Source organism: Jaminaea rosea, assembly GCF_003144245.1.
Source record: "Jaminaea rosea strain MCA 5214 unplaced genomic scaffold BDZ90scaffold_5, whole genome shotgun sequence".
Lineage (NCBI taxonomy): Eukaryota > Fungi > Basidiomycota > Exobasidiomycetes > Microstromatales > Jaminaea > Jaminaea rosea.
Window position 1 is genome coordinate 743,547 of NW_020289979.1, and position 23,789 is coordinate 767,335.

At 60.5% G+C, this 23,789-nt stretch overlaps 9 protein-coding genes and 1 non-coding gene across 10 annotated transcripts; 8 read left to right on the plus strand and 2 right to left on the minus strand.

The window, feature by feature from the left end:
• Positions 1-1,987: 1,987 nt before the first annotated feature.
• Positions 1,988-7,696, plus strand: BDZ90DRAFT_251811 (hypothetical protein; the record flags this gene model as incomplete). Its single annotated transcript, XM_025507741.1, has 1 exon — positions 1,988-7,696. The coding sequence occupies one exon, from the start codon at positions 1,988-1,990 to the stop codon at positions 7,694-7,696; it is 5,709 nt and encodes a 1,902-aa protein (XP_025362766.1).
• A 765-nt stretch (positions 7,697-8,461) lies between these two features.
• Positions 8,462-10,447, plus strand: BDZ90DRAFT_219163 (S-adenosyl-L-methionine-dependent methyltransferase; the record flags this gene model as incomplete). Its single annotated transcript, XM_025504390.1, has 3 exons — positions 8,462-8,860; positions 8,933-9,079; positions 9,152-10,447. The coding sequence occupies 3 exons, from the start codon at positions 8,462-8,464 to the stop codon at positions 10,445-10,447; spliced, it is 1,842 nt and encodes a 613-aa protein (XP_025362767.1).
• Positions 10,448-12,121: 1,674 nt separating this feature from the next.
• On the minus strand, positions 12,122-12,232 carry BDZ90DRAFT_t22. Its single transcript has one exon. It is a non-coding gene; the product is annotated as a tRNA-Ser (tRNA).
• Positions 12,233-12,935: 703 nt separating this feature from the next.
• Positions 12,936-15,152, plus strand: BDZ90DRAFT_163973 (hypothetical protein). The gene is made up of 4 exons (XM_025503632.1): positions 12,936-13,179; positions 13,243-13,322; positions 13,404-13,634; positions 13,718-15,152. Exons 1-4 carry the CDS (start codon positions 13,156-13,158, stop codon positions 14,928-14,930), a joined length of 1,548 nt encoding a protein of 515 aa, XP_025362768.1. The 5' UTR covers positions 12,936-13,155; the 3' UTR covers positions 14,931-15,152.
• Positions 15,153-15,162: 10 nt separating this feature from the next.
• Positions 15,163-17,601, plus strand: BDZ90DRAFT_251817 (N2,N2-dimethylguanosine tRNA methyltransferase). The gene is made up of 2 exons (XM_025507742.1): positions 15,163-15,548; positions 15,612-17,601. The coding sequence occupies exons 1-2, from the start codon at positions 15,209-15,211 to the stop codon at positions 17,360-17,362; spliced, it is 2,091 nt and encodes a 696-aa protein (XP_025362769.1). The 5' UTR covers positions 15,163-15,208; the 3' UTR covers positions 17,363-17,601.
• BDZ90DRAFT_164012 (hypothetical protein) lies at positions 17,484-18,217 on the plus strand. Its single transcript, XM_025503633.1, has one exon. The coding sequence runs from the start codon at positions 17,606-17,608 to the stop codon at positions 18,041-18,043; it is 438 nt and encodes a 145-aa protein (XP_025362770.1). The 5' UTR covers positions 17,484-17,605; the 3' UTR covers positions 18,044-18,217.
• Positions 18,074-19,397, plus strand: BDZ90DRAFT_231917 (hypothetical protein). The gene is made up of 2 exons (XM_025506051.1): positions 18,074-18,670; positions 18,753-19,397. Exons 1-2 carry the CDS (start codon positions 18,393-18,395, stop codon positions 19,303-19,305), a joined length of 831 nt encoding a protein of 276 aa, XP_025362771.1. The 5' UTR covers positions 18,074-18,392; the 3' UTR covers positions 19,306-19,397.
• A 138-nt stretch (positions 19,398-19,535) lies between these two features.
• BDZ90DRAFT_239554 (phosphoglycerate mutase-like protein) lies at positions 19,536-20,415 on the plus strand. The gene is made up of 2 exons (XM_025507362.1): positions 19,536-19,581; positions 19,659-20,415. Exons 1-2 carry the CDS (start codon positions 19,541-19,543, stop codon positions 20,320-20,322), a joined length of 705 nt encoding a protein of 234 aa, XP_025362772.1. The 5' UTR covers positions 19,536-19,540; the 3' UTR covers positions 20,323-20,415.
• A 385-nt stretch (positions 20,416-20,800) lies between these two features.
• On the plus strand, positions 20,801-21,710 carry BDZ90DRAFT_231919 (hypothetical protein). Its single transcript, XM_025506052.1, has 3 exons — positions 20,801-21,029; positions 21,269-21,355; positions 21,516-21,710. Exons 1-3 carry the CDS (start codon positions 20,962-20,964, stop codon positions 21,625-21,627), a joined length of 267 nt encoding a protein of 88 aa, XP_025362773.1. The 5' UTR covers positions 20,801-20,961; the 3' UTR covers positions 21,628-21,710.
• Positions 21,711-21,810: 100 nt separating this feature from the next.
• On the minus strand, positions 21,811-23,573 carry BDZ90DRAFT_231921 (putative YDJ1-mitochondrial and ER import protein). The gene is made up of 5 exons (XM_025506054.1): positions 23,460-23,573; positions 23,360-23,369; positions 23,225-23,277; positions 23,017-23,130; positions 21,811-22,936 (listed from the first exon to the last, which is right to left on the minus strand). The coding sequence occupies exons 1-5, from the start codon at positions 23,465-23,467 to the stop codon at positions 21,886-21,888; spliced, it is 1,236 nt and encodes a 411-aa protein (XP_025362774.1). The 5' UTR covers positions 23,468-23,573; the 3' UTR covers positions 21,811-21,885.
• Between the last annotated feature and the right edge of the window lie 216 nt (positions 23,574-23,789).

The following is a 23,789-nucleotide window of genomic DNA, read 5'->3' on the forward strand; positions in this document are numbered from 1 at the left end:
AGCCCGTGCGCGCCCGCCTCGTCGCAGCGACGACGACGGACTTCCTGCGACTGCCTCGTGCCTGAATTTGGCGCATCTCGCCTCGCAAGAAGACGTCAACCTCACGGACGGAGGTTTGGAGGCCGAAGTACGGCCTCGACGACACGAAGCCAGCAGCAGCTCGTCGTCCGCAAACGGCGGAAGATGGCACCCGCAGTTGCCACGCTCCTTCGTGTCTGTGGAGCGATGCGATGCGATGCGATGAACAGCAGGCAGTGCTCTGGCTATTGGTGGTCGTGCTCCGACGTAAGATGAGGAAGGTCCGAAGCTGCTTGGGCTTCACGATCAATGGCCCGGTGCGACCCGTTTCATTGAAGCACGAGGTGTGACGGCGATTGTCGCGGATGACGGCAACTCAGACCGTGGCATCTAGGTGGCAAGGAAGGCGGTGAGTGGGCAGGAGGTCGGCAACTAGGGAAAGCGAGACATGATGATCATCGACTCTTGTCGAGCGAATAGCCAAATTGACCAGCCGTGAGACCCTCATTCTCACTTGGATCTGTTCGTGCCGGAGCTGTGATTGCTAGATTCAGTCCCGCGTGACTCGCCCTCAAGATGAAAGGACTCGACGTTTCAGCGTCCGCTGGGGCTGGCGACAGCCGTCGCTCAAGCGATACGATGTCACTCGTTTACGCGCCCGCCTGACTGAATGTTGTGCGAGCAAAGCAGACGATGGCTTGCGCATTGGCTCATTCGTGGTCCTCTAAGCTCCCTTACTTTCTCAGGACCGACGAGTGATGGCCAAAAGCACACAGACAGCTTGGCCCTTGCACGCTTGCTCCTCATTCCCTTTCAGCTAGCCTGGTGGTAAAGCGATCAAATCCCCGGCATGCCGCCTTCGCAGCCACAATCCACTCGAATGGACAGCCATCGTGAGCGGCCTCGTCTATCGCGGCTCACGGTAGTGGCCTTTCGTCCATCCTAGCTAGCGTTGGATGTGCGCCGTTGCCGTGGCTCGCTATAGTCGCGCTTCTGTCGGTCGGGCCGGGCGCTCTCTTGGATTTGCAACGGAGTCAAGTCAAAGGCGGCGGCGGCGGCGGCGGCGGCGGCGCTTTGGCTTTGGCAGGGAGCAGCTGCAGCGCCGCTCGACCACCGCGACCTGGCCCGCTCCCGGTCGCTCACACGACCCAGCATCAAGGGCCGCCGATGGCCATAGCGTCAGTTCTTTCCTCTTCATCATTACCGCTCGACTCCTCGAGCCCACCCACGAGGGGGCTCCTCACCCAGACACACACCACATCGATCAGCACCGACGCTGCATAGAGGCCAACTCGCGCTCCGTGAGGATCTGCCTCACCGACCTTCCACCAATCGCCTTCTCCTCTCTGCGCTGCTTTCCTCTCATCCCCTAGACCCTCCATCACCCCACTCACCCACCATGAAATAGCCGCTATACCAATCGAGACAAGCCTCTGGTGTTTGCTTGGACTTGGACTCGGATCTTAATCTCCCCTTTTCCCCCGCCACGTTCACGATGTCGTCGACGAACAACGCTCAGCAACACACGCTCAAGGCGCCTGTGCGCTACGAGGCTCAGCGTTCACCCAGCGAAGGGTCGAGAGGCGCAGCGGATGCAGCCTCATCGGGATGGGTGGGGCCCTTTGAGCGGGTCCTTGGAGATCACGAGGAGCCTGGCTCCGACAAAAAGGCATCATCTGCGGGAGCAATGGCGGCTGCTAATGAATCGTTTGCAGCCCTTCAAGGAGGCGGGGGTGGAGCCGGAGGAGGGGCAGGCGGGGGAGTAGGATCAGCAGGGAACAAGGGCAGCAACGACTACGTCGATAGTCCACACAGCCACTCGCATCCGCATTCACAGTCGACACCGACGGCAGAGAGACCGTCCCCACGCAGACCATTGTCGATGGTCGGGCGAGCAAAGAGCCATCTCTCAAAGGCAATGGCAGATGACGAGGGCAATGCTAAGGGCGCAGAGAGCGATCAGCAGCTCATGCCTCCGCCGAGCAACACGGCAACGGGCTCGCGGTTGAGCACAAAGAGCAGCACAAAGTCTCTCAAAGCGCAACCTGCGCGAGGTTCTAGCTCTTCCTCGTCCTCTTCCTCTGCCATTCGCACCTACAGGCCGGGGCAGGACGACAGCCTTGAGAAACGTGATGGTGATCAGACACAACGCTTTCCCGGCTTGGCCCCCACCACATCAGGCCCGTCGATTGTAGAGGTTTCGTCACGCGATCAAGAAGGCAAGATCGTTTTCGACAACCTCTACCTCAATCACGCTCCTGGTCTTCAGCCTGTCCATCTACGCAACCACCTTTCGTCGGGCAGGTCGGTCTTGGTACGGCTCGAGAGCGACCTCGGCCACGCCGTCTCTTTCATGAGGCGAAAGAGGACCGGTGCAAAGAATGAGCTCGATCAACTCATCTGGCCATCGAATACCCTCGCCTGGGCTCAAGGCGCCGGGCTCTCTCCGGCCAAGTTGCGCGAACTGCGAGCCATCTCGACCAATCTCGAGGTGGCAGACTCCCTCATCCTAGAGAGCGGCGCATCAACAGAGATCTTTGTCATCTTCCGAGCGAACATGCTTCCCCCAATCCACGATAGAGAGGCAACGTCGCTCGTCAAGTCTCCCAAGCTAATGGCAACCGAAGTCCTCAATATCGGTGGCAGCGAGGTCGATGATGCAGAGTCGACTTCAATGAGCTCGAATGGCAACGATACTGCGCTGCATCGATTCAAGACTCGCGAGGCTCGTGGTATGGTGACGATCAGAGCTTGGCCTATGGCCACGGATGAGAGTGGCAACTCCTCCATGCCTTCATTCGATGCCGGTTCCAGCAGCTCTTCTGCCACTTCGTCCTCGCGTCCTGAGTCGATGTACGGGTCAAGCCTCAGCTCCTCGGCAGCTACGGCTCTCACGGAAATGTCAGACGTGTCGGCGCAAGTCGTCAAGCTACCCCTTACGGCACGCTTCTGCCGCCCTCAGTTGGCGGTCAATGTTCGCCATCCATTCGCCGGTGACACTTCGGAGTCGGCTAAAAACATGGTTATCCATCGACATGGCCACGTCAGCGTCGACTTTGGCGATGTCGTCGCTGGCAACACAGTCTCGACGGAGCTCCGCCTGATCAATCAGTCGGACATCGACTGCTTCTGGCAGACTCGCATCGACTGCGGCGACGATCCGGAGGTCGAGCCGTGCATCGCCATCTCCTCGGCGTCGGGTCCGCTCCAAGCTGTCATCTCGTCCGCCGACGGTGCTGCGCAATACCAGCCTCATGTCCTGCAGCCTCGAGGCACTACGAAGCTCACTTTGACACTCAAACTCGACTCAGAGGACTCGGCGGCCGAGCTGGAGGAAGCCGTCTCCTTCACCAACTTGCACAACACTTCCAATTCAGTGCGCATCTTCGTCAGAGCCAATATCGTGCCTGCCAATCGCGAATCGCCACTCGTCATCGAGTCAGGTGAAGGCCTCGACTTTGGCGACTGCTGCGGCGGGCACTGGACCAGGCAGCTCCTCGTGGTTCGCAACGCCGGGGAGCATGCCCTTGACATCGCACTCAACGCGCAAAAGGGCTTCGAGGTGGCGTTCGAACTGGCCAAGATTGCAGCAGAAGATCTTGATCCCCAAGATAGCGAGCGCATGTCGGCTGGCACGTCGGCGGCTTCGAGCGACTCTGCGGCAAAGTCGGCAGAGCCTTCGACGCCTGTCGAAGACGGAGGCCTTAGCGACAGCCACCACTCGATTGCAATGGAGATGATCAGGACGCCGACTCATCACGCCTCGGCCGGTCCACGTGCAGAGCCTCCCGTCTTTGACTTGGGCGGCGATACGGCAGACACCGCCACCCCGGCTACGCCAGCCTCTGACCTCGAGAGAACACCAGTCGTCCTCACACCCTACGCGCATCCCCCCGCGCCCAAGCACGAGCCAGACGAGGTGGATGACTTTGACAACTCGTCCGTCGCATCTCAAGCTGGATCTCGGCCTGGCTCGCCCGTGCAGACATCTAACATCTCCGAGATTGACACAGACGCACAGAGCTCGATCACGCCATCGTCTGAGGCGCGCAAGGTGGGGACCAAGAATCGCAGCGTCCTGGCTTGGCGCGAAGCCAGCGAGCAGAGCAATGAAGGCGACCCCGGCGTGCCGCCACATGGGCCATCCTCAGCACCTGCTACTCGTGAGGGCGGAGGGTCGGCGGCGTCGAGCGTCAGTGGGGATGGTGGCAGCAGTCAAGGCGGCAACAGCAGCAACAGCAATGTCAGGCGACCCGAAGAAGACGGCGTCTCAGTCATCTCTGAGCCATTCACAGCGCAGTCGGACAGTCGATCCATTGCTGCTCAATCCTCGCGAGCAAGCAGCTCAGCGCCGTACCGAGGTGGTAGCCAAGGCAGCACTGCCGGAGTGTCGTCAAGTGGTCCTCTTCGCAATGTCGACTCGAAGCAGACAAAGGAGATTGAGAGTCTGCTCCTCCGGCCGGGCGAGGAGTCGCGCATCGTCGTTTCGTTCCGTCCTGCCCGTGGCGATGTGGACGAGGGCTACACTGCCGGTCGCCTGATGGACAACATCTTCCGAATCACTCTCGACTATGTCAAGGCGCGAACCGCAGTCAGTGGCTCGAGCGCGGGTGGCGGGTCCCGTTTGCGAGGTGGACGAGAGCGCAAGACCGTCCTGTGTCGCACGCGAACATGCACCTCCTTCATTACCGTCTCGCCCAAGGAGCTTGACTTTGGCGAGGTAAACGTAGGATCACGCAAGTCAAGCCAGATCGCGGTGACGAACCACTCGGACTTGACAGCACGGGTCGACCTGCGCTTCGTTTCCAAGGTCCTCAGCATGTATCGCGACGAGATGGCTGTGCCATCGGGGCAGACGATCCACCTCACCGTCGACTATTCGCCTCGCAGAGTCAACGTTGCCTATTCAAAGCAGATCACCGTCGCCAACCTTCTCAACCGCCGCAATGACCAGGTCATCGATGTGCGTGGACGCAACGTCGATAAGCAGAGAATCAGCTTTCATTCCCTCTTCTACCGCATCCTCACTCCCCATGGCTCCAACTTTCTGGAGTTCGGCGACGTCAATATCAATTCGTCGAGGGTCCGGACGTTTTCGATTGAAAACACGTCCAAGGCGCCGCTCGTGCTCGACATTACCGCTGCCCACCCCGAAGACCTCGCACTGTACATCAAGGAGGCGTGGAAGGACCAAGCTCCGACCGCTGCCAACTCAATAGGCGGCGGGGAGGCATTGGCTCGGAACCTCAAAGGCTACGAGGAGACGGAACCCAGCACCATTGCGCAGCTCAACGTCGCCTCGTCGGGCAAGGATGGTAAGCAGTCTAGCCAAGCAAAGGGTGCTGAGCTCAAGGAGCGCTTCTTGGAGTCGATGTCCGATGCTCCGGCCAACGTGCGACAGGAGAATGTCTCGTGGCGTACAGCGCAAAAGCTCAGTCATTTCCGCCGGGACGCCGCTCCGACTTCGGCAGTCGGTGCTGCAAAGGAAAGTGATGCGGCTGGAGCGCAGAAGGCCGCCAAGCAGCCCGTCAATCTGATTTCTGCGCTCAAGAAGGGCGGAAAGGGGAGGACGACGATGAGCTATGGTCGGTCGGTCACGTTCAAGGATCGCACGCTGGTTCAGGAGTTTGAGCATCTCGACTTGGCCACTGGCCCACCTCTAGTCGCCAAGCGCATCTCGGTCAAGAGCAAGTGCTTCCAGTCGCTCGAGCAGATTGAGACGAGTACGAGGTCCCCGCCTGTGTCCGCGCCACCTTCCAGAAAAGCCACCAGCGCGGCGAAGAGACCGCCTACGCCTGCGAGCAAAGTCCCTTCGACGCCTGTGAAGCGCATCCCTTCGCCCCTTGCAAAGGATATCCTGTCCAAGGCTGGCTCACCTTCACGCCCCGTCCTGGCCGACCATCGTCGCCAGTCGTCGCCCGCGCTGACAGGCAAGAAGAAGGTCCGTCAAGCCGTCCTAGACCCAACGGACGTCTCGAACCTGGGCATCGACGAGCTCGTCACAGCCATCGAGTCTCAGCCAGGTGCACTAGGCACGCTCTACTTCAACAGCCCGCAAGCGGAAGAGAAGCACGTCCGCCTCGAGGTCAATCTGCAACGTGAGCTCAAGAATGCCATCCAGTCCAAGAAGCTCGTACCCCTGGGCATGCTGCAGATACCGCCCGGCGAGGAGCGTCAGGTGGTCGCCGTGTACTGCCCGAATGGGAGCACGCGTCCTCACATCCAGGGGACGGCCAGGAAGCAAGACTCGCGAGTCTTCCTCCGCCTGGTAGAGTACGACGTGCGCGCCGTGCAGGAGTCGCCCCAGTTCGGCCAGATGGCAGACCTGGATAAGGACGAGTTGCCAATTCGCGATCTGATGGTCAGGACGACGACGTGCCGCGCCATGCTCGAGTTGGGCCAACCCCACATCAACTTCGGGCAGATGGAGAAAGCCGAATCAAAGACGCGCAAGATCCTCGTGCACAATCGCTCCGAGTGGGCGGCCTCGTACTGCATTCGCAAGAGTGGCAGCATTGCGAGCGGCGACATCAAGCTGAGCTCGGCGCGATTTGGGGTGGTGCCGGCGCATGGCAAGAGGGAGGTCGAGTTCAGCTTCTGCCCCACATTGACAGGGCCTTTCAACGAGAAGCTCGTGATTGAGAATGTGGCCGATCGCGATCGCGATCTGACCGTCTTCCTCAAGGCGACGGTACACAAGAAGCCGAACTTTACCGTCGAGCCGGCCTCACTTGACTTTGGTGCCAGTCGAGCGGGTAAGCTCACCGAGCCCCTCGTCATCACGGTCAGCAATACGACGAGCAAGGCGCGCACCTTTGTCGTGGCCGTGGACACGAATGAGCTGCGCCACCAGCGCACGATCAGCGACCTAGTCTTTTCGATGAGCGAGGGTGGTGCAGGAGGGGAAGGCAAAGCCGTGCTCAGCCAGGCAGAGCAGACTTCGATTGCTGAGGAGATTGAGCACATCTCGCAGAAGTTGAAGATTGCGACGAGGAAGGGTCAGGAGGACAAGATCAAGAAGTACGAGGGTCGATTGAGCGAGTTGGCCGTCAAAACGGGCGCTAGCGCGGGCGCGAGCGCGAGTGCAAGCAGCAGCGTCGGCGACGGCGCAGCGACGAAGGATGTCGCAGCTGTGGCGGAGCCGCTTTCCTCGTCACCCGTCGCTGAAGCCGCCCTCGAGAATGGCTCTCTCGCCGCTCCTCCTCTGACGGCAGAAGGCACAGCGACTTCGACGTCTGCCACGACCACATCCCGCCTCAAGCGTGTCTCCTCGACGGTCACTCTGGGCCTGGAACCTCAGCAGAGCAAACAGATCTCGTTGCGTCTGCGCACCAACGTCATCCACACCGTGCTCGCCGAGACGGCGGCTGTGGCAGGGTCAGCGCCAGCTCGAGGCGAGGAGGAAGAAGACGTAGAGATGAACGTACGCATCCACGAGGTCAAAAATCAGGACGAGACGAGGGTTGTGCGAGTGAAGGCACAAGTTGCGTGGGATGGGCGATCGGCGGCTGCGGCAATTCAAAACGTCGCGCGGGAGGAAGATCAGCATGTAGATGGGATAGACGACAAGGAGCGCGCGGGGCTGGTGGCGGCTAAAGGCGACGAAGATGCCGAGATAGACCCACTGCCCGCAAACGACGGCTCCTCCGTCGTCTTTACACCGGAGACGTCGGGTTAAAGGATGCGTAGACTAGCGGACGAGTTTCGCTTCGGATCGATTTTGGTTTTTCCCTTCTTTTCTCTCTATTCGTTTCATGGCCTCGCAGTACACAGCAAACCAAGCAGAAGACAATCACATCTCATGACGACCCAACAAGCACACGACTCCCACGAATGTGTGCATCTGCATCTTCTCACGATCTCACAAGCTCATCGACGCCAATGCCTACGCCAACGCGACTCAAAGTTGCGCCCTCCTTGGCTTGCTTGCTTCTTCTCGCCGTACCTTGCATCGCGGAATACGGTTTGGAGGGGGGCCGCCCGCCGCGGGAGAACAAGCCGGCGGCGAAGGGACTGAGGCGCGAAGACCCTGAAATGGAACTAGGCGATGAAGCATTGGAATTTCCGCGCTAGGCCGGGCGGACGGGCAGATGTGCAGATGACCTAAGCTCTCGACTGAGCAGTGGATGGAGGCGACGCAGTCGACGCAGACGACAGAGAGCTTAGTCGAGAGCGGTAGTGCAGGCCCGTGCTCAGAAGACGTCAAATCGAGGAGGCGTCAGCTTCTACCGATTCTTTTTCTTCTCATTATTACCCCTTCTTAATCAGTTGCGTCTCGCCTCGTCTCGTCTAGGTTGGCCTTCGCGCGGCCCCTCGTGAGCACCACACACCACACCTCATCTTGGCCCTCACGCTCCTTGCTGCGAGTCTCGCCCATCTCACGGACGCTTCCCTCATCCTTATCGATCTCGAACCTCCACGGCCTCGTCAGCCAAGACATACGATGGCAGCCGCAACCACGTCTACCTCGTCGTCGCCGCAATCCTCTCTTCTCTCCAGCGCCGCCTCGCTTGGCTGGTCTCCGCTCGTCTCACTCTCTCGCTCGTCAGTCTGCTCCCTCTTTTCGCGCCTGCAAGTGGGACTCCTCACAATCAAGGACGTCGATGGCTCCACAAAGTATTTTGGAGATGACTCGCTCGTCAGCGCCGCCGCCTCAGACAGCGATGATGGTGCTTCGTCCAGTGCAGCCTCGCTCAAGCAGAGCGATGAGCCTACGCAGGCTACGCTGGTGGTGAACCGCGACACCTTCTGGCCGCGCATGTTCTTTGGTGCTGATTTGGGCTTCTCGGAGGCGTACATGGCCAATGACGTTGACACTCCGGACTTGGGGGCCTGCTTTGATGTGAGCGCGAGGCGGTGCCAAGGGCTGATACGAGGTACGCCATACTGACTCTGCTCAATTGCCCCACACCAGCTCTTCATTCGCAATCGCACTGCCCTCGCAGAGCTCGACCTCGGCCCCGCCTCTCGCCTCACCGGCTGGGTACAAGGTCAGCTCAATAAGCGCTATGCCAATACGCGCGGCGGCAGCTTGAAGAATATTGGCGCTCACTACGACATCGTGGGTGCTAGACGGCACGCCACTCTTGCGTAAGGCGAGCTGACCTTGACCTCCCGCTGCCTCCCCTCGCAGTCCAACGCCATGTATCAACGCTTCCTCTCCCGCGACATGACCTACAGCTGCGGTATCTACTCGACGCTGGACGCAGACATTGCTCCTCCCATTCCCTACCAGGCTGCTACATCCCTGCGCGACCACTCTGGCTCCAAGGCAGGCAAGGTCCCATCTCCCACGCGCGACTCCGGCATCGGCTCTCCACAATCGGACCTCTCCTCGCCGTCGAGCTCGGATGAGCTGGAAGAAGCGCAGTTGCGCAAGCTTCGCCTCCACATCAGTCGCTGCCGTATCTCTCGCGGGGACCGGGTGCTGGAAATTGGCACAGGGTGGGGATCCCTCGCCATGGAAGCATGTCGCCAAGTACCCGGCATCACCGTCGACTCTCTGACCTTGTCCAAGGAGCAGAAGCAGCTCGCCGAGGAGCGAATCCGTGAAGCCGGGCTTGAGAGTCAGATCACGGTCCATCTCCTCGACTACCGCGACATGCCCGCCGAGTGGGAGGGAAGCTTCGACCGCGTCGTCTCAATCGAGATGCTCGAAGCAGTAGGCATCGAGTTCCTCTCCACCTACTTCAGCGCCATTCATCGCGTACTCCGCCCGGATGTGGGCACGGCCGTGTTCCAGTGCATCACGATGCCTGAAGCCCGCTTCGAGGCTTATGTGCGGGGCGTCGACTTTATCAAGAAGTACATCTTCCCAGGCGGTGTACTGCCCTCGGTCCGCTCGTTGGTGGACGCAATGGCTGACGGATCGCAGGGGACAATGGTGCTACAGGCGGTCGACTCGATTGGCCCGCATTACGCGCGCACGCTGAGGGAGTGGAGGGCGAGGTTCGAGGCAGCCTTTTACGGGGATGACGGGATCCGAGGGGCGTTGCTGCGCGACCATGCGGCTATCCAGGCACTACCCAAAGCGCAGCGTGAGGCTGAGGTCGAAGTTTTCAGGAGAAAGTGGATCTATTATTTCGTCTACTGCGAAAGAGGGTTCGCTGAGAACCAGATCGGAGGTGAGCACGCGGGGCGAGACGAGAGCTGTGGGGCGAGAGACTGCGCTGACACACAACACCGCGCCATTGCCAGACCACATCCTCACCTTTGCACGCGTCGGAGGACCAGCACACTCGCAGCCCATCAGCTTTGGTGCATGAGCACGGCGAACTGGCTGCCTTTACCGGCTTCTCATTCGCACCGCACCACAACGACCACCAGTCATACTCGCATCGCAAAGCATCTCGTGATCAGGAAGGAGGAAGTACTTCGTCGTCTCGTCTTACGCACCAAGCTACGATACGAATCAAAACGATACCTATGATACGATGCATGCGTGACGAGTGTGCATGGCGGAATGGTGCTCCGTGACAGGGCGGACTGGCGGCTCAGCGTCCCCTGGCGCTTCTTGTCAGCGCGTAGCAGACCAAATATGGCACCTCTGAATCGTTCCTGCCGGATCCCACTCGCCCCATGCTTCCCGTCGATCGCCCATCCCGCGTTGTGATTGCTCGTGACAGCCTCGGCCCGTGCACGTAGCCGCCAGCATGCCGATTGCTCGCCAGTGGTGTGATGTTGTCCACGCACGTCGAGCCGCAGCGCCCACCGCGCCTTGCCCTTTCCCCGTCGCCCGCCTACACCTGTAGCCACTACTCGTCCGTTTCGTCGCAGGAGTCGCTGTCCCAAAGTCGCGGCGAACCATCGCGTGCGCCATGCCTCGCGCTTCTTGCCCATCCCCCGCAGCACACGGCGCTACTACGTGCTTCCCCTCCGACAGGAGAGCAGCCTCGCACTTTGCCGCGATTTCTCCCGGCCACCAAAGGTCCGACTCGATGGCTCTCACTGTCCGCTTGCCCTTCGACGCGGCGACTCGGAGTCGGCGTACCACGTGAGTCAGTGGCCTCTTCACCTGGCTCATCAACGTGCAGGAGCTGCCAGTAGGGATCGCCTTTTCTGTTGATACGGCAAGAGGGCGCGACGTGACCGCTGCGATCATCTCAGCGCTCCGTCGGTATCCTTATCATCGCCACTGTAGCATGCGGTACCCTAAAGTCTGCGCCGCCAACACGCGGACCAGATTGCAAAGACGAGCCGCACAGCGCCATCACCTGACCAATTTCCGTGGAGCTGTCTGGCCCGGCACGGTCTCATCGGCTTGTTGCAACGAAGACGGCGACCTGCACTTACAACAATGGTGGGCTGGGCCGCCCCACTCCGTATCAGCATGTTACTGTACCATCCATGGCCTGAGCATCGCAGGTCATAGTCGGCAAGGCTGGCGAGACGCTCGCAACGTGTTGACTTGCGTGTGAAGGGAGAGAGGGAGGGTTGCGAGCTGAGAGAGATGCTCAAGCTCTGCTATTCGTCGTAGCAGGCGGAGATGCTCCGACAGCGAAAGGCAATGGGCGCGAGCTCAGCAGCTGAGGCTTGTCAGACGGGCGATAACGCGGAAACGACTTCGCTTCGGATACGGTTAGAGCCACACCAAACGGACAGTCTCTCGCTTGCTGCTGCCCTCGATCTTGCACCGTCGTCCACTGAGCCCGTCTGTGTGCCCAGCCAACTCTATACACTTCGTTGCTATCGCGTCGTCGCCGCCCTTCGTCGTGCTCGATTTCCCGCCTGAGCGCTGCTACGTGAAGCGGGCCGTGACGGGTTGTAGGCATGACCGCGAGAAGAGCATCTGCCTCGCACCTCTGACCCGAAGACACACCGCAAGAGCACCCACCCACAAGCCCATGCACACACCACTCAGCGCCATCCCAGGCCTCCCTCACGCCCTCAGGCCTACTGCGTCCGCTCGAGCTCGCTACCACGGCCGCTCACGTCCCGCCAGGACGCGTCCACTTTGACGCGACGCTACTCAGCCGCAACGCAAGCAAACGAGGTGCCGATTGGACCAAAAGGTGCGCCGAGCCTTTCGCCATCCTTTGATAGAAAAAAAAAGGCACATCAATTAGTAGGAAGTGGCCCAAAAACGCCAAAAAAAAATTTCAGTCGACAGCAGACGGATTTGAACCGCCGCGGGAAGATCCCATCAGATGAGCGCTTGGTATACCAGGTTGCGACTAATTCGAGTCTGACGCCTTAACCACTCGGCCATACTGCCATTTTTCGCTTGTGGGGGTCCGTGCGCGCAAGGCAGCAGACATATACAGTAGCTTGCGTGCTTCAGGTCGGCCGCAGCTCACCCTTCTCTTGCAACCATCACTTTCTTGGTACTAGCATTGTCACGACACGATACGAGCAAATGTCTTGACTCGCACTCCCCATCTCGCACTGCCCTCGCACTCGTCTCGCCGTCTTTGATGGGCCTGCGAGGCACGCGTCCGACGCTCATGCGCGGAGTCTCCATCTAGGCGGCAGCGTAGGACGAGCTTCGACGAGACTGTGGCTTGCTCTGCTCGCCGTCGCCGCGGCACGGCACGGCATGCCATAGAACTCAGTTCACTTGGCCCCCGCTCATAGACGCCGGCCACCACGCTGGCCCGCTCCCTCGCACTCATCGTTTGTCCGCGACAGGCTGCGCGACATTGGTCCACCATCATCGTCGTCGTCGCCGCCTCGCTATCTTCGAATGGCGTCGTTCTTGTCGCGAATTTAGCCCTAGCCCGCCTCGGCCGCGCCGGCGGCGTGCTTCGCTGTGTTTGTCCCGGCCGCTCACGCCCCGTCCCCTCCCCTCTGGACGTGCGGACGGGGAGGAGTCGGAGCTGGTGCTGCTTCTGCCTGCCTGCCCGCCTCGCTGTGCGCTTGTGCAGTTGTGCGCTTGTGCGCTTGTGTGTGTCTCAACTTGGCTCAAGGCCATCTTTGCCTCTGCGCTCCTTTCTCTCCTCAATCTTCATCTCTAGCTCCTGGACCTCGCCCCTTTTTCATTCTCATCGCATTGCATCGCGACCCTGACCCGATTCCCGCCCCACGCTTCCAAGAATCGAATCGTCTACGCCATTATCATCACCTCCTCTTCATCACTTCGACGTCGCAGTGTCCGCGGCTGGCGGGTCTAGTCATAAGAAACCCCCACTGTCCTTCGCCATGGCAACGGCGGGCTTTGCGAGGGTGAGATCGACACCTCATGCTAGCGTAACTTCGTCCACCAGCTCACCTCCTTCGCTCTGGCAGCACGTCGTGCGGACTGCCATCGAACTCACCCCATCCCCGACAGGCGCACAGATGGCCAGGCGATCAGTGCCGCCAGAGCTGTGAGTGTGCGGCCCTCGTTCGTCGTCAACGCCGTCGTCTCTGCGCATATACTGACATCCCACGATGGCCCGCGCCCGCAGCCAAAACGTCCCTGAGACTCCGGGCCTCACGCTCAAGGCCGTCACCATCATTCTCGGCTCCCTCGCAACCCTCTGGCTCCTCGTCGTCGCTGTTGGCATCCTCTGTAAATACGCAAACAAGCCTCGCTCTGCAGCCCACATCGGCGGCTATCTCTCCAAGGAGAGGCTATACCAGCCTAGCGCAGCGGGGTATGGCAATCGTGGCTCCAGCGCGGCGCCGCAGGATCAAAAGTGAGTAGAGCGTCGAGCGAGTAGAGCAGCGAGAGAACGATCGCCGAACACGCAGCGCTGACGTCGTCTTTGCGACCGCGCAGATCGTACGGTGCTCGTCAAAGCCTTCTCGGAGCAGCAAGCCCCATGGCACGCCTCCCCTCCAACACCGCATCCCCCGACGCCTCCTTCACAATCGACTACGGCAACTCGACCCCTGACCTACACTCCTCCTCACAGCGTCGCGACTACTTCGCCGGTCCTTCTCCCAACCTACCAGCCGGTCGTGCGGGCGGCCCTTCCGGCGCACATCATCGCCATGCATCCAGCGGCGTCGGCTTGCCAGGCCCGGCAACAGCAGTCCGCCGAGGGCCAGGAGGATCCCAACACCCGCCCCTCTCCCTCGTGCCCGCAGGACCTAGCTTCAGCGACGCCGCCATGCCTTCGCCAGATGGGGGAGCATTCAGACCAGGGCAGATCTTCCAGCATTCGCAGCAAGGAGGGTACAGCGGCGGACCTGCTCGCTCTGCGTCTCGCAGCGTGGGCGTGGAGCGGTCCAACTCGAAAGTGATGCGTGGCCCACCTCCAGCTCGTTCAAACTCGAAGCGACGCTCGCGCTACTCGCGATCCCCCCGCGTAGAGTCGCTTGGCCCTGGCCAGATTCGCGCGAGCAGATACTTTGACGATGAGCAGGAAGATGACGGCGGGTACGGCGGCGAGGGCACAAATTACTCGCGACGGAAGAGCAGGTACTCGATGGCTGGCGGCGGACAATCGCGGCGTAGTCACTACGGCGGCGGGGGAGGCAGCATGAGCGGTGGTGCAGGTGGGATGTTCCCCTCTGCGACGTCGAGACAGAGCATATATGGGCAAGGCTCGGAGGATATTCTGCGTCGAGCAGCGGCCGAGGGATTCGGTAGTGGATCGCCAGACTTTGGCCCTCAGACGAGTAGGGGAAATACACAAGGGATGGACCCGTTGGGAGCGCAGAGGAGAGGGCCAGCGCCCGGAGGGGCTGGAGGGCAACGAAGACCAATGCAACCCCAACAGCAGCAGCAGCCATACCCGCCTCAGCAGCAAAGGCCTCAGCAGCAGCAGCAGCAGCAAAGATACCCACCTGGCGCCGCGGGGTATGCAGGGAAGCCGCAGAATGGGGGACCACCAGGGGCATATCGCGGTCCGCGCCCAGGAGAGTACGCTGACCCGCGTAATGGCGGGCCAGGCCCTGCCTACGCTGGCTTCGGTGGTCAAATGGCAGCGAGGCAACCTCAGATGGTTGGCGGGTCTGGCTCGTCAGGTGCGCGGCAGCTTGTATGACAGAGAGGTAACCTCACGACGTGCCGTATCACTTGCTGCGCTTATGCATCCTCAATGCAGTCATTGGAATTTCCCAGCTGACGTGTGCAAGTGAAGAAGCGTCGTGCTTGTGTCGCGCTTGTGTCGCGTTTGATGTCGGGCGAGCTTCGCCAGACAAGGCGAGGATTGAGATTTTCTCCCAGTCCGCCCTCTGCCGCTTTGATCCCGAGTCGCGCTTTTTGTTCCTTTCCCTCCCTCCGCCCCTCCCTCCATCCTCACCTCCCGTCGTCTCGCCCAACATGGCGCCCAACCCCATCCCACTCTCCCCCGCACGCTTAGCAGCCTCACGCATCCGGCTCCACGCAGGCGAGTCAGCCTTCCGTGAGAGCTCCGCCACGATCGTCATGCCTACCGCCTCTGCTGCGTTTCTCAACCCGGTCCAGGAGTTCAATCGCGATCTCAGCGTGCTGGCCATTCGGGCGTGGAGCGAGATGATTGACGAGGACATGAAGAGGAAATGGACCGCCAGGATGGAGAAGAAGAGGCTGAATGGAGGGGTCAATGGACAAGGTGGGAGGAAGAGGAGGGCAAAGGATGCTGGCAAGGGTCAGGAGGAGGGTAGTAAGAAGGTCAAGGCGGGTGAGTATATGCGGGGATGTCAGGAGTAGCACCCGAGCTCACACAGTCTTCTCGTGCTCTTAGACAACGGCGAACCTGAGGCACCAGTCGCAGAGTCATCGGCCGCAGGAGCAGCGGCGGCGGCAGCAGCAGCAGCGGGAGCAGCAGGAGCAGCAGAAGCACCACCATCGGCCGCTCCTCAGCAAACTGAATCGGCTCCCCAAGCAAGCTCCTCAGGATCGGCAGCAACACCACAAGTACAGGACTCCCTCGCAGCTCCAGCGCAAGAGGCTACCGCGCCTCGCTACTACCCCTTCCGCTTCACCGTCCTTGAAGCACTCTCTGCGACAGGCCTGCGAAGTATTCGCTATGCGCGGGAGATCCCGCTCCTGAAGCACGTCATAGCAAATGATCTCTCAGCGTCCGCAGTCGTGGCTATGAAGCGCAATGTGGCTCTCAACTTTCCCGCCGGGAGACCAATCGAGGAATGGGTGCCGGACAGGGAGGCCGAAGCCAACGAAGCGGCGCGCGAGCTCACCGAGGACGAGATGATGGAGCTCGAGAATGGCGGCACTCTCGCTCAAGTAGACGCTACGCCCGCGCCCCCTCTCGAGAGCGAATCCGAGGCTGCGTCCGCGTCCGCTGCCATCCACCCAGACTGCAAGATCAAAATCAACGAGAGCGATGCCCTCGACGTCATGTACTCTCACCGACATCCCGGCTTGCGCTATCAAGTTGTGGACCTAGACCCATATGGATCAGCCGGTCCCTTCATCGACGGCGCCGTCCAGTCAGTAGCCGACGGCGGCCTCCTCTGTGTAACATGCACAGACACCGCCGTCCTCGCCGCCAACAATTACCCCGAGAAAGCCTTCGCCCTGTACGGCGGGAGCTGCACTCGCAACGAGTACTGTCACGAAGTCGCACTGCGCCTTGTCCTCCACTCCATCTCAGCCGCCGCAGCAAAGTACGGTCGCCACATCAAACCACTCCTTTCCCTCTCCATCGACTTCTATGTGCGCCTGTTCATTCAGGTGGACACCGCCCCGATCGAAGTGAAGCAGCTGGCAAGCAAGACGGGCTTGGTCTACACTTGCTCGTACTGCCACAACTTCCACGAGCAGCGCTTGGGCCGGTCGACGGAGACGCACGGCAAAAAGGGCGGGGCGACGATCAAGTATCAGAATGGGGGCGGGCCGCCAGCTGCCATGGCGGCGGGTGGCCGATGCGAAGAGTGTGGGTCCTCTTACCTTGCTGCGGGGCCGATGTGGCTGGACCCCATCCACGACCCAGACTTTGCGAACCGCATCCTTGAAGTGCTTGAGCGCGACCCTAGCCGCTCCAAGACGGCACCACGTATCCGCGGTATGGTAGGGACGGCAGCGCGCGAGATTGCGGATTCGCCCTTCTACTTTGTTCCAGCCAAGGTGTCCGGCTTGATGCACGCAGAATCGCCTCCTTTCGTCGCGGTGGCATCAGCGCTGCTCAATGCCGGCTTCTCCGTCTCACGCTCGCACTGCCAGCCCGGCTCGATCAAGACGAATGCTAGCCGCGCACAATGCTACGACATCTGGCGGGCCTGGATCGACCAGGGCCACCCAGTCAAGGTTGAAGGGATGGCGGAGGGGTCCCCCGCGAAGAAGTTGGTAACGAAGGAGCGCGGCGAGCTGGCAGGGAAAGTGAATTTTGAGGAGCATCCAGAGGCGAGGAAGCTTGCGGCAAAGGACGATACGGGCAAGGCGGTCCGCTATCAGCAGAACCCCTTGCCCAACTGGGGCCCAGGGACAGCGGCCATCCGCCCAGCCAAGGGGAGCAAGCCGCAGGAGAAGAAGTAGGCGACGCGAGCACTGGCTGCGACGCGGCGCAGCGTCATCATTGTGTCAATGCGACAGCGGGCGTCATTGGATGGCCACATCTGTACCTCGTCGCCTTTGCACGTCACGGAGCAAAAGACAACGAAGCGAGCGGGAGTGTTCTCTGGGTCTCTCTGTAGCATCGGCCGCTTGATCCCGAATGATCGATGTCGATGTCTCGCGATGCCTCGCGATGCCTACGATGCCTCACGATAATGTCTGACGATGACACTTCGCATATGCCTCCCTACCGCCTTGTCTGCCTGGGTGGTCATCGCTTCGACGCCCACCACTCTACGAGGTCAATGTTGGACAGCTTCGTCGCGAGGTGATGCCAAGCAAAATTCGGCCACGCACGCGCTGCTCGAGCGGGCTTCGATTCAAAAATGTCGAGGCGACAAGCACCAGGCAGCGTCACAGCTTGGGTCGGCTGCGTGTCGGCAGGCGTGCTTCCGCGAGAGCACTGGAGCAGATGAAGCATCGACGTCGCCCTGTCCGCTCGTGAGGCAATCCAGGGCACGCAGCATGGCCTCGAAATGCTCGCACGCCTGCAGCGGCCAAGCACAGCACGCACGAACGGCTTGCGTGTTCGAGGGGGCAAAGCATGAGGACAAGAGGGAGCAGGCGTTGCGGTCTTGGAGTGAGATGCTGCAAAGCGGTTAGACTAGTGGCCAGGCTAGCCTCAAGTCAAGGCAGAAAGACAGCTCGATGAACGACGTCCTGTAATCCGGACCTTGAGGATGCCGGGCTGTCGCTGCTCCTCGGTGCTCTCTGCTCTCTGCTCTCTGCTTCCTCGGCTGCCCGCCAAGCCAAGAGTGACCGCCGACTCGCTCGTCGTTGACAACAGTCCTTTTTCATCTTAGCCCCCTCGTGTCCCTGTCAATCCACCCTCTTCATTCTCCCTTCCCTCGATCCCGCCGCCAAGGGCCAAGAGCGAGCCGTGCAGCGTACCTGGATCTCTTCAAGGGCCATCATTCTCTATATCTAGTCCACCTTCGCATCCGTAGCCAGGATGGCTCCTCATCCAACTCCCGTACCTATCGCCGCGTATTCGCACCACTACTTCAAGGGCAACAACATGGCCCCCGCCGTCGTACCTGCTTTGGGCGAAGCTGGCCCGTCATCATGGCAAGGTCGAGGGGCTCCTCTCGTCGTCCGCTCACGGTCCCGCACGCCCGTCTTCTTTGAGCGCGGAGTCATCAACACGGACGGCTCCTTCAATGGTTCGTGTGCTTCGACGGCACAGTCTACGATGCCACTCGAGGCGCCCGAGGGTAGCTGCGCATCATAGTGAGTGCAAAGACAGAGGGGAGTGCCGCTCTCGACGAGGGTCTCCGGCTGATCACTCATCGACATCCGACATTTCGCACAGCTTCCCCGACATTACGGCGTACTGCTGCTCAGGCATTGGAGGGACGCTCGTCGAGGTCACCTACGAGAATATGGGGATGCCTGCGAGCGCCTCTTCATCATCGTCGTCCACCAGCTCGTCCCCTTCCGACGGCTCTTCAGGCTCATTCCGTGAAAATGTCTGCCAGACCACCAACTACTCGGACGCGCTCGCCTGCTTCCAGCTCACAGCCCAGACCAACTGTAAAGCGGGCCAGACGGGGCTCTACGGCGTCTGCAATGCGACGGGAAATGACACGAGCAGTGTGACCCTCTCGCAAGACTCGACGACGTCGGGCGCGGAGAGCACTGGGTCGACGAGAGCGACGACTAGCGCAGCGGGGGCTGGGACTTCTGCGTCTTCGAGCTCGGCGGGGGCGGGAGCTGGAGCTACGATGGAGGGGCAGACTATTGTGCCTACCGCAGCGTCTACTGGTGGAAGTAATGCTGCGGGAGACTCGAGGGGCAGGCCCGGGTGGAAGGCGTCATCCGCTATTGCGGGCCTGGTGCTAATGAGCGTGCTCCTCCAGGCGTAGAACACCTTTTCATCGCGCTTTTTTTTCCCTTTGTATACCCTATCGCCGTATCTTTGCTCTCATTGCGTCGCTTCAATCGAAGATGAGTGCTAAGAGAAGAGCTGCCCTGCGTGAGGTGACCAGACGTTGTGTGCTTGGCGGCGCGAAGAGTGGAGGAGTGAGGGCGGACAGAGAGCGGCCAGTCCGAATCGAGCGGCGGACCTTCTTCGTTTCCTCCCCACTCTTCTCAGCAAACATGAAGGACAGTCTTGTCGTCATCTGCCGTCATTCCCAGGCGTGAGCATCATGTGATCCCGCGGTCGTCAATCGCTGGCAGCTGACCATTCACTTCTCTCTCTCGCGCGCACCCGCAGCACCCACAACGTCGGCCTCGATTACTCCCTGCCCGATGCCCCTCTCACCGCCCTCGGCAAGGTCCAAGCCAGCAAGATTCCCTCCTTCGTGGGCGCAGACCTCCAAAAGCAAGTCGAGCTCGTTGTCACTAGCCCCTTGAAGCGCACTCTCCAAACCACCCTCCGAGGCTGGCGTGCATCAATCGACAATACGGGCGGATTCAGCAAGGTGGTCTGCCTTCCCCAGCTCCAGGAATGCAACGCCTACCCTTGCGACACCGGCTCTGCGAAAGAGGTGCTGGAAAAGGACACGGAGGTCAACATGCTCGACTTCACCAACCTCACACCTGACTGGACCAGCAAGCAGGGATTTTATGCCGCAGACGAAAAGACGCTCAACGAGCGTGCGCGCTGGGTTCGTCAATGGGTGTACGAGCGACCGGAGAAGACGATCCTACTCGTCGGCCACGGGGATATCATTCGCCGCATTACGGGAGCTCCCGAGGCGAACTCGACGTACGCTTGGAGGAATGCCGAGGTCAAGACGTACAAGTTCCGTGATGGAGCTGAGGCAGACAAGGGCTACTGGCTGACGCCGGAGGGAGTCGACGTTGCAGCTGGTGGGTATGAGCCTACTTCGAGTGAGATGGACGAGGTAGAGAAGGCAGAGAAGGCGCGTGGTTAGACTCGAGGGCTGGCATAGAGTAGACTTTGCGGCCCGTTGTAGGTGCCCGCGCCCGCCAACGTGGAGGCTATAATGCATACCATAGAGAGCAGCAGCAGCGTCGTCTTCTGGAAGCCTGATGGAGGCAATCAAAAGCCTGGGCGTGCAGGCCGCTGTAAAACTACCAGTTTCGGCCGTATCGCACCTTGTCCTCACCTTCCCAACGTCGTCGTAGGCGCCGCCGCTTCTTGCTCTTTTGACTCGTGGGCGTCGTTGGCGGGGCTTCAAAAAGGCCTGAGCCGGGCGAGTTCAAGTCGCCGTGCTGGAGCGCGCTGAGAGACGACGAGGGGCGCTCGGGCCTCCGTCCAACACACACGAAAGCGTGGCCGAGCGTGCCTGCCCCTGGCCCAAGAGCGCTCTTTGCGACCGACTTCTTTCCTTTCGTCCGTCACCACTCCGTTCACCGCCTCACCCCGTCGACCCCGAGCTATAGGCCTGACTACTTCGTCTCTCCTGTCGACATAGCTATCTCGACGACTAGCTAGCTACGAGACAGCGTGCTCTTGTCCACATCACCCGGCTCGCTGAAGAAGGCACGCCGCAACTCAGAACCATTAATTACGTCGCAGAGCACACAACGAGGACAAATCGTACCCAGTCATGTCAGGACAAGCTGGTATCCCGTCAGGCGCTGGAGCTGCCCCATCCAATGGCGCGAGTGGCAATGTGTGAGTGGCAGACGACAAGACGCCAGCCTGTCTCAGGTGGCACGTAAGCTGCGAGAAGCGCGGCCTTGATGAGTTTGAATGCTCGCGGACGACTGCTCCGTGATCCATTCGCTCGGAACGTCCTGAGCCCAGATCCATTTGCTGATGCCAGCCATCTCTCTGCCTTCGCATCCTGCCCCGGCCTGCTCGTTCTCCTCGCCACATCCTCGCATCCATTGGCTCCCTCACTTCATCCTCAGCCTTCCCGACATTGGCACAGGCGCATCCGGCTCACTCGATGTAGGAGGTAGCATCCTTGCCGAGCTGGAGGGCAAGATTGCGCAGACGTGAGTGCGGCGACGCTCTCACGCAGATGTTCTCGTTGGACGCGGTGATCCTGACTACGCATTGCCTTCTCGCCAACTTTCTATCCTTGCACCACTCACTCCTGGCTCATCAACTCGCTCAACTACAACGCTCGCTCCTCCGGCTATCGCGCACCCACAGTCAAGAGTCAGTCCAGGTCAAGAGCAAAGAGCTCGACGAGCTCGAGGAGCGACTGCGCCAGGCCGAGGCGAGGAAGCAGGAGCTCGAGGCAAAGGGGGTTGGGCAATCGTAAGCTTGCTGGAGAGAGGCAAATGGACGAATACGGGAGGGATCGTTGGTGACGTGCAGTGAGGGTCGGATGGGGAGACACACAACAATGCGTAATAGCTACATCTATACTTCAACGATCTCGACGGGTCGCTTCGGCCTGCACGTCACACAGGGCCTGATGATGTGAGATGAAGGCTGAGCCCCACGATGTCATTACTGACCCCTGAGAGAAGATGTATCGAGAGCTATATGGGACAGGAAAAAAAGCGCGGAAGCACGCTCAGCTCTGCGCACACTGCACATTAGGTCCGCCTCCAGCCTCCTCATCGTCCTCATCAATGTCCATGCCGCCATGCGGGCCACCGCCGTTTGTCCTGGCCTTGCGTGCCTCACGCTCATCAAGGTCCTCCAACTCTGCGTCCTCTGTGTCCACTTTACTGTCCAGCTTGGCCAACTTCCTCCTCGCCGGCAGAGCCTTCTCCAGCAGCGGGATGGACTCGAGCGGCATAGAGTCGGGGAAGGCGACGGAGAGGTTGACGTACAAGTCTCCCGGCTCGTGGTGGCGCAGCGAAGGGAAGCCTTGCGATCGAAGCACCTTGACCGTGCCCGGCTTGATGACCTCGCCCTGCGCAATCTCGACGCTGAGTGCTCGGTCGTCCAAGTGGAGGATCTGGATCTTGCCGCCAGCCAGAGCGGTGAGAAGGTCGACCTCGTAGTCGGTGTACAGGTCGTTGCCCTTGCGCTGGAAGCGGTCGTGAGGCTTGACATCGACGACGATGATGACGTCTCCTGGCACGATGCCCGGAGCTTGGTCTGCCTCCTCCTTGAAGGTGATCTGTTGTCCATTCTCCATTCCCTTTTCGATGCGCACCTCGAGAACCTTGCGCTCCGAGTTGACCTTCTTGCCAGAGCACTGCTTGCATCTGTCCTTTGCCGCCATCGTCTCTCCCTGGCCAGAGCAAGCATCGCAGGGAGTCTGCACCTGCTGGATCATGGGCCCGAGCTGACGAAGCTGCATCTTGACACCTTGGCCATTGCAGCTTCGGCACGTCTGGACATTCTTGCCTCCCTTGCCTTCACAGCCCTTGCACAGGACGTTCTTCTGGAGAGCGAGCTTGGTGACCTTGCCTGCGTAGAGCTCCTCGAGGGAGACTTTGACGCGGTGTACAAGGTCCTTGCCCTTGCGCGGGCCACGGGGTCGTCCACCGCCTCCGCCGAAGAAGGAGCCTCCACCGCCGCCGCCGAAGAGTTGGGAAAAGAGGTCCGAGGGGTCCATACCTCCCATGCCACCGCCGCTCTCGCTCAAACCGGCCTCGCCGAATCGGTCGTACCTGCGGGTGGTGGTGGGGGCGTGGACGAAGTTCAGTCAAAAGGCAGGGAAGACACACTGCTCGTTGCTACCGCTGCTCACATGTCACGCTTCTGAGGGTCTGAGAGGGCTTCATAGGCTGATGTGACTTCCTTGAAGAGCTCGGGGTCTCCTCCCTTGTCGGGGTGGAGCGACAGGGCTTTCTTGCGATAAGCCCTGCGCAGAGAGAGAGGTCGCGAGAGGGGGGAGAGTGGCGATGTGAGCGGGCCGGCGCAGGAGCAGGCTCGACTTCGTCGACTCTGGCACTCACTTCTTGAGCTCTGCCTCGCCTGCCGAGGGCGATACGCCCAGGAGGTCGTAGAACTGTGCGCAGCAGGGAAGAGGTGGTGAGCGAGGGGACGTCGAGCGCGAAGGCTGTAATGCTGCGCCTGCTGCAGTGACTCACCTTGGTCTCCCTGCAGTGACGAGAAGCGTAGATGGTAGGGGCAAATTCGATCAGAAGGCTGGATCTCAGCATATACGCAGCAAATCGCCTGCCCACTCACTTGACCATAATGAGAATGTGGCTGCTGCGCTCGGCTCTATTGGCAGGTGGGTATGGTGCTTCTTGCTCTATGTGTTCTTTGGTACGCCTCTTGCTGAGTCTAATGCAGTGGCTCTTGTGCTCTTGCTGCTATCAAGTGGTTGGTTGGATTGGTAGTGATGGCGAACAATTCGACGTCGTCCCGTTTGCCCTCGTTTCGAGTGCAGCCTTCGTCCGTGGTGTCGTGCGTAAAATGTTGGCGCCCGCTTGCCCGCCAGGCTGAGAGGCCCTGCAGCAGCAGCCAAGCCGCCCTCGCTCGAGAAGGCCGTGGAATCGCAGGTCTGCGCCCGCC

Coding starts and splice junctions, on each gene's coding strand:
- BDZ90DRAFT_163973 (XM_025503632.1), top strand. CDS start 13,156: ATGGCAACGGCGGGCTTTGCGAGG. Junction 13,323..13,403: donor CGATCAGTGCCGCCAGAGCT/GTGAGTGTGCGG, acceptor CCGCGCCCGCAG/CCAAAACGTCCCTGAGACTC. Junction 13,635..13,717: donor GCGGCGCCGCAGGATCAAAA/GTGAGTAGAGCG, acceptor GCGACCGCGCAG/ATCGTACGGTGCTCGTCAAA.
- BDZ90DRAFT_251817 (XM_025507742.1), top strand. CDS start 15,209: ATGGCGCCCAACCCCATCCCACTCTCCCCCGCACGCTTAGCAGCCTCA. Junction 15,549..15,611: donor TAGTAAGAAGGTCAAGGCGG/GTGAGTATATGC, acceptor TCGTGCTCTTAG/ACAACGGCGAACCTGAGGCA.
- BDZ90DRAFT_164012 (XM_025503633.1), top strand. CDS start 17,606: ATGACACTTCGCATATGCCTCCCTACCGCCTTGTCTGCCTGGGTGGTC.
- BDZ90DRAFT_231917 (XM_025506051.1), top strand. CDS start 18,393: ATGGCTCCTCATCCAACTCCCGTACCTATCGCCGCGTATTCGCACCAC. Junction 18,671..18,752: donor GAGGGTAGCTGCGCATCATA/GTGAGTGCAAAG, acceptor CATTTCGCACAG/CTTCCCCGACATTACGGCGT.
- BDZ90DRAFT_239554 (XM_025507362.1), top strand. CDS start 19,541: ATGAAGGACAGTCTTGTCGTCATCTGCCGTCATTCCCAGGC. Junction 19,582..19,658: donor ATCTGCCGTCATTCCCAGGC/GTGAGCATCATG, acceptor GCGCACCCGCAG/CACCCACAACGTCGGCCTCG.
- BDZ90DRAFT_231919 (XM_025506052.1), top strand. CDS start 20,962: ATGTCAGGACAAGCTGGTATCCCGTCAGGCGCTGGAGCTGCCCCATCC. Junction 21,030..21,268: donor AATGGCGCGAGTGGCAATGT/GTGAGTGGCAGA, acceptor CTTCATCCTCAG/CCTTCCCGACATTGGCACAG. Junction 21,356..21,515: donor GAGGGCAAGATTGCGCAGAC/GTGAGTGCGGCG, acceptor GCGCACCCACAG/TCAAGAGTCAGTCCAGGTCA.
- BDZ90DRAFT_231921 (XM_025506054.1), bottom strand. Junction 23,131..23,224: donor GGCGAGGCAGAGCTCAAGAA/GTGAGTGCCAGA, acceptor CTCTCTGCGCAG/GGCTTATCGCAAGAAAGCCC. Junction 22,937..23,016: donor GACCCTCAGAAGCGTGACAT/GTGAGCAGCGGT, acceptor CACCACCCGCAG/GTACGACCGATTCGGCGAGG.